Below are 7,180 nucleotides of genomic sequence, written 5' to 3' on the forward strand. Positions count from 1 at the left end.
AGAGGAGCTAGTTGAGTTAGGGGCAAGTTGGGCAATTTAAATATCTCGAAAACATACATCGCATGACAAAACAATTAAAGGGTGAAAGTTAGAATAGTAACCAATGTGCAAAGGTTGTCGGACGGCTGTTGAGTAAAATGTGCAGTCATTTTTTCTATTTTGGACCAAAAAAGTAAAAAATTAAATAAATAAATAAAATTATTGCTATTTTTTTCTTAGATAAAAAATTGAAAATTTTTTTTCATCTACGATCGTTAGTAAAATATCAACTAGTGTTAACATTTTACCAATTTATCGGACTTTTGATTATAATTAGCTATTTTTTCTGAAGTCATATTGTTTTCTTTAGTACCCAACTAATCTGTCACCTTGTTTAGAAGGGGTAAGTTGAACAGCTTTGAAAAAATGCATAGAAATAATTTTGGTAAGAAAGAACTTTGCGATAATTGTATAAAATAAAATTTTGATAGTTTATAACGCTTTCAAACTATGCAAATTTTTTTCCTCTCTTCCTTACGTCAATAAAGTGTATAAAATAAAAAGTTTATAAAATATAGACACGCTTACTGTTAACGATAGTTTAACTATGATTTATCCAAGTTCCATATTATACTTATTCATTTCTTCGTTGATTGCTCAACTTGCCCTACACAGTTGTTTAATATACCCCGTTAAGACAAGTTGAGCAGCTTAGTTAACTTAAGACAATATCATCTTAAACTCAAAAATTATATTTTTTTCTTAAACCATTTTTAGCAGGCTAAATTTTTTTTCCAATAGAGAAAAAACTATGTAAATCCGAGATCTGTTATATTTAGTAAAATTGCTCAACCAGCCCCGTTCTACCCTATCCAAGTAAACATTATATAACTTATACTATAAAAAATTTTAACTTCATATAATTTACTAATAAAACTTACAATGTATAATGAATTTTAAATTACGTTGATAATTAAAATAAAGATTTATTTTTTAAACAATCAATAAAACTTGTTGCTTTGTTCAACCCTTTTATCTCCACTTTTTTTTTTTAATTTTTTTTTTTCATCAATTTTATTAGATTTTTATTAATCTTTTTTAGGTGTCCCCAAGAAGATCTAACAGTCTTGTCAGTTATCGGTAAGGACATTCATGCTTCATTCCGTACTGAGGACGCGAAATACGCTCAGAGCTTGTTTCGAAGCTTGGATCTCTTGCAAGTGCTCTAACCAATGCACCACAGCCGCTGCATTTTATGTGTTTGTTAAAAAAAAATCACGATATGCACGAATTGTGCAATATCTACTACTTTGGATAAAATATTTAGCAAGAAACTTCTATAAATAAATCTAAATCAAATAAGTAAAAGAGACACTGACAGAGCTGAAAAATGCTTTTGGTTCCAAATGAAACCGTTGAGTCTAATAGGGTAAATATAACATTTAATATAAGGATAGTTAAAATTACCAGTAACTATACATAACAACTATAACTGTCTTTTAGATATCTATTAAACAAAATAGTTATAGCTGTCTACCAAGCAAAATTAAAAAAAAATGTTTAAGAATAAATAATGATTGACAAAAATATACTTAGAAAAGGTTTAAAATTTTATAAAACTAGAAAATATTACATACATAACACAATATTTTCTTAAAGCTGAATTTCAAACTTAACTTTAAATCAAATATGTTCATGCATTACTTATTTTTAATATTGCTTTTTTAAAGCCTCGTTTTTTACTGTTGTTCTTTTTAACATTACTTTTTTTTAGTTGTATTGCAGTACAATTGGTTTTCAATATTTCATCGAGAACAGGTTTTAGGTTGGGGTTCCAAATGTACTTTTGTCTATCGTAAAACCAAACATCAGAGTTAATAGCAAACGGAATTTTACTTTTAGTCAGCTCGCATGTAACAAAGTTTGCAAAACCAACTTGTTCTTCGACAGTATATTGGATTTCGTCTTTAGGGTCTGCATTGTAATTTCCAGCCATCCATGCACCAACCCACGTATAAATATTGTTTGAAGTCTGCCAGTCTAATGCAACTTTAATTTTATTCGTAATAATTTTTTTTTCAGCATCAGTTCCAATTTCTCTTTGCTTATACGGGATGGTCCTGATTTAAAAAAATGATTGGTTAAACTGATTTAAAAAAATGATTGGTTAAACTGATTTAAAAAAATGATTGGTTAAACTGATTTAAAAAAATGATTGGTTAAACTGATTTAAAAAAATGATTGGTTAAACTGATTTAAAAAAATAATTGGTTAAACTGAATACAATAAACTAATTATTTAAATTTTAAAAAACCAAGCAACTTGTTTTTGAGTTTTAAATTAAAAAATTTGCTGCCGTGGATGACTACTTAGTACCCAGAGCAACACCCATCCACGTAGATGACTATTTAGCACCCACAGCAACACCCAACCACGTGGATGAATATTTAGTTACTTCAAATATAATATCAAAAGAGAGTTTCAGTGACATATTCTGATATCTTTCAGCTATCTGACTCCACCAGTTAACAACTAAATCAAGATTGATGTCTGTAGGCCACAACTTAAAAAACTCAGCTTGAAATGCAATGACAGGAATAACATTGTTACCCAAACATGTTTCCAAAATTTTATCAATATTAAGTAAAAGACTTGTTGTTATATTATCCTTAATTTTAAATCTGACATGAGAAAAACCAATGTTTGAAAAATCTTTCACAATAGTGGAGTTAAAAGTTTCCACTCCCTGTCCTGTTTTTACCCAATCGACATCCATACCTTTCCCAAGCATTTGTTGATAATCAGCCGGTGAAATTGCATAAACCTTTTCCAGAACAAAAAGAGCTGAAACATTCAGAAAATACAGGAATAAAAAATGTAAACATTATTGTATTATTTGGTTGCACCATTATATTTATATTATACTATATACAGTGTGTTATATACATGGATTTATTAACGCCTATTGTTATACTTTAGGGCAATACCAAGAGCAAATTAACTTTAATTGAGTACAAAATTTAAATTTGTTTTATTTAACTTTAAATTATTCTTTTCCTATAGCATCTACATTTTTGCTAGTTTTTAATTTAAGTTGATATAACCAGAATAAAATTGTTTTCAAACAATTCGTCATTTTTTATTGAAAAAAAACCCTGCTCTTTAAACATTTGAATAAATTTACACTAATTAAACACTAATTGAAATAAAGAACGATTCCAAATTTAAGCCAAATTGAGTTTCTAAGACGTTTTTTATAAACTACAAAGTTTGCTCTAATATTCATTTTTATTATTTTTATCTTTATACATTTGTTTTTAATATAGTTATATATTTATATTTAATATATTTGTTTTTTAATATACAAAGAAACTTTTTTAACTCTCTCAAAGGCATTGAATAATGTATTTGAAAAGAAAAAAATCTGCACCAATCAAAGTTCAACAATCAATCTCGCTATCAAATAGATTCTTTATGCACATATGGCGTTAGGTACAACACTTGATAGCCTTATGAAAATTTCATTTACTAACAAAGCCCGATTGAGAGGAAACTTATTGAACATCGCATTTAGTACTTAAGTAACAAACAATATAATATACAAGAACTTATAGAAAAGCATTTCTCCAGGGTTTAAAAACAATCAAATACCAGCGACAAAAATTTACTTGAGACCATCAAAAAGCGTTTTCCGATTATAATTTACCGTAGCAACGCTCTCTGAAAATCAAAATAAGATTAAAATATAAAAAATTCCATAACTAATCACCTGACTGAGAAGCATAAATTAGAACTTTAGAACTTTCAAATAAAAAGGGGTACACGAACTTTCCCTAATAATCTTTAACATTTTTTTTTATTTGATTTTTTAAGCTTTAAAAATATGAAATAAATACCAAGAAAAAGGTAGTATGATATTGGCATATACAATAAAAAGTTTGATCTACCCCAATTGTTGAAGCTATTATTTTAATCATCAATTAACAAAAGTTTATTCGAATACAACATGTCTTTTTTATTTCATTTCTTCAGCATTGTTTTTTGCATCTGATTTACTAAATACGGGTTCTTTGTTTTTGCATCCACTTAATGGTTTATAGTTTTTTCAAACTGTAGTTGTAAAAGTTTATAATTAAATATAAATTTGAAAAATTTTACTAACCTGCAATTAAAATTTTTAGTTTGACTTGATTTGATTTGAAAGGTTTCATATTGTTTTTTACAACCAGAAACATTTAATAAAGTAAGAACAATACAATAATCTATAACACCAGCTTTATAAATTATAACACATAAATTTTAAATTACAATAAATCGTAAATTGTAAATTGTATGATATAATATAATGATATTTAATGACGTTTTGTATTTAATCAAGACTTATTAGCGCACTATTAACATACATTATATACAATTACAAGCGCACTATTAACTTACATTATATGAAATTACAAGCGTACTTTTATCATACATTACATACAATTACAAGCGCACTATTAACTTACATTACATGTAATTTCAAGCTCACTATTAACACAATAAAGATTAAAAGATTAGTTTTGCACTTGACAAACTCAAAACGTCACTAATGTTGTCATTTTTTTAGGGGGTACACTGACAATAAGGCAAAAAAACCAAATGATAAATTCCTGTCGGAGTAGAAATCGTCTAAGTATAATAAAATTCTATTACGGAGGAAAAAATGAAAAGCGTACTAAAAGCCTTGGGTTTGGTTGATAAACAAATAGATGTATACAGATTTATGGTTTGACAGAGCATCCTGTTTAAAAACACAAATCTTAACTTTAATATTTCAATATATGTTGTGCACTCTTTTGTGTGTGTTTAAAAAAGAAGTTGACACAAAAGTAATAGCCATTATTTTTGCAAACTACAAAAATAAAAAGTTTTTAATCAAATACAAGTTAAAAAATAAATTTCTGCTACAGTTTTATTTTTAGTAGTAATGCTATATGCTATTCATTGCAATAAAAGTTTCTCTCGATTTTTTTCTATACAAAAAAACATGCTAGAGTAGGTTTTAAAAATATTCAATCATAAAAGCTTAAAAGTTACTCAAGCATATGTCATCTTTTTTCAAATAATTTGAACATTTGCTGTCTGTTTATTTTTTATTAATTTTTGATGTTAAAAATTGAAATACTCTTTAAAAAATGATGAGTGCAGGACCGAGCTTAAGCATTTGCAAATTAGGCAACGGGCCTCCGATTAGTGGGACCTTTCCGTTGCATAAGAGCTTTTAGAGGTCTTAAAGATATTCTAAAGTTTCATTACTAAAATAAAGTTCTTTTCTATAACAATTCCGAAAGAGGTTTCCTAGTTATATAATTTCTTCGAACGTTGATACTATTCATGCCTAGAAGATTATTTATGGCATATAAAAAAAAAGGAAATTAAAAGAAAGTTCTTTTCTGTAACAATTCCGAAAGAGGTTTCCTAATTATTTACATGTTTGTATGTTTAAATATGTATAAATAATTATATTTGTATTTATGTGTGAATATTTGTCTATGAATTATTAAAGGATTATTTATTATTTAAAATCTGTTTAGGCGGTTCTCGATGACAAGATCTTATGATCTTCTGCGAGTATCCGCGTTCTTGTTGTAACGTTAACAAAATTGTAATTCTGACTATACGTATTTTATTCATTCTTATATTGTAAAACTTATTTTGAATAAAAAAAAATAAAAAAAAAAAAAAAAAAAAAAAAAAAAAAAAAGTTATATAATTTCTTCGAACGTTGATACTATTCATGCCTAGAAGATTATTTATGGCGTATAAAAAAAAAAAGGAAATTCATGACTATTACTCGGGCAAAACAATTCAAAATACGGTACTTGATCTGATCGGTGGCATGCGTTGCAAAGTTTAAAATATTGTTCCATTATTTGGACTGCATACATAATGCTTGTCACCAAGAGCAAGTGACTTTGAATTTTGTGAATACGAAACATTAGTAGTAGAAATCAATGAACATTTTGTGGAATTCCTACGTGTCAATGACAGCACTGATTTAGGCCTCGCGGAAGCATGCCTACAAAAGATCGAAGATCTTAATTTAAATTTGCAGAACTGTAGAGGTCAAGAGTATGATAATGGAGCAAGTATGCGAGGTTGCAGTAATGGTGATCAAAAAGGTATAGTTGAACTAAATCCAAATTAATTTTGCATAATATGTGGATGTTGCAATCTAATTCTTGAAGACATGACGAAACCTTTAGTGTTTTGCTTGGTGCTACAAAATCTAACAGTAAAGCCTATTTCCTATACCCGCTGGTAACGCAGAATCGATAGAGTGAATGCTGTTTGTTATAAAAAAGCATCAGTGTACGATACATTGGTGGAAATGACTGAAAGTGCTAAGCAACTGGACTAGCTAAACAAATCAAAAACTTTCAATTTTTGGTTACTTTAGCCATATGGTACAATTTATTGTTTTAAATCAATACCGTTAGCATGTTGAAGCAATCAAAAACATACAATTTGGCATTACACTAGAATGAATAAAAAAAGGAAACCGAGTTTATAAAAAATACAAAGAAAATAGATTTGTATCTGCTCAAAGTTTAGCAAGAGAATTGTCTAAGTAACTAGAAATGTAACCAGATTAAATCATATTTTTAACTGCCATAAACTTGAGAAGAAAGAAAGTTCACAGTAAGTAAACAGTTCAATTTGAAAGCATAGATGAATCTTTGACAAATCCAAAATAAAAATATCGAGTGCAATTTTTTAATGTTTTGTTAGATCAAGCAGTTAAAGCAGTAACGACATTAAATTGTTAACTACACGTTGAAAGTTTAAAGAAATAAAAAGGGTAAAAGGGATCCTAAAACCGTAGTTTTCTGCGTACACACTTACCTAAGACTAGAAGTTTATTTTTTTATTTTTTATATAAAAAAATAAATATAAAAAATATAGATAAAGTCGGCCCTAATAAATGTACTAAGTTATTGACTAATTTGCTAAAGTTGAACTGTTTTTGTTAGAAAATCATATATAAATGTTGCTTTGGATATGATATGTTCATTGAGTCGATATATTTCTGTTACGTAAATAGAAGTATCTTTCAAATACAGACATAGTAGCAAACTATAGTTTCCAGTTTACACAAATCTAAACATATTTTTATTGGAGAAAAAAATTTCAGTGTGTGTTGTACGGTAGAGCTAGTTAA

At 27.7% G+C, this 7,180-nt stretch overlaps 1 protein-coding gene across 1 annotated transcript; it reads right to left on the reverse strand.

Annotated features, from left to right (window-relative positions):
- Positions 1-1,667: 1,667 nt before the first annotated feature.
- LOC100206989 (uncharacterized) lies at positions 1,668-4,232 on the reverse strand. Its single transcript, XM_065795110.1, has 3 exons — positions 4,142-4,232; positions 2,399-2,823; positions 1,668-2,101 (listed from the first exon to the last, which is right to left on the reverse strand). The coding sequence occupies exons 1-3, from the start codon at positions 4,212-4,214 to the stop codon at positions 1,673-1,675; spliced, it is 927 nt and encodes a 308-aa protein (XP_065651182.1). The 5' UTR covers positions 4,215-4,232; the 3' UTR covers positions 1,668-1,672.
- Between the last annotated feature and the right edge of the window lie 2,948 nt (positions 4,233-7,180).

This window comes from Hydra vulgaris, chromosome 04, assembly GCF_038396675.1.
Source record: "Hydra vulgaris chromosome 04, alternate assembly HydraT2T_AEP".
In the NCBI taxonomy this organism is placed as follows: Eukaryota; Metazoa; Cnidaria; class Hydrozoa; order Anthoathecata; family Hydridae; genus Hydra; species Hydra vulgaris.

Bases quoted from the DNA above. Each gene is read 5' to 3' on its own strand.
- LOC100206989 (XM_065795110.1), bottom strand. From the start codon at position 4,214: ATGTTTCTGGTTGTAAAAAACAATATGAAACCTTTCAAATCAAATCAA. The intron at 2,824-4,141 runs GTTAGTAAAATT...TGAATGTTTCAG, and splicing joins ACTAAAAATTTTAATTGCAG to CTCTTTTTGTTCTGGAAAAG. The intron at 2,102-2,398 runs GTGGGTGCTAAA...TTTTTTTAAATC, and splicing joins CCACGTGGTTGGGTGTTGCT to AGGACCATCCCGTATAAGCA.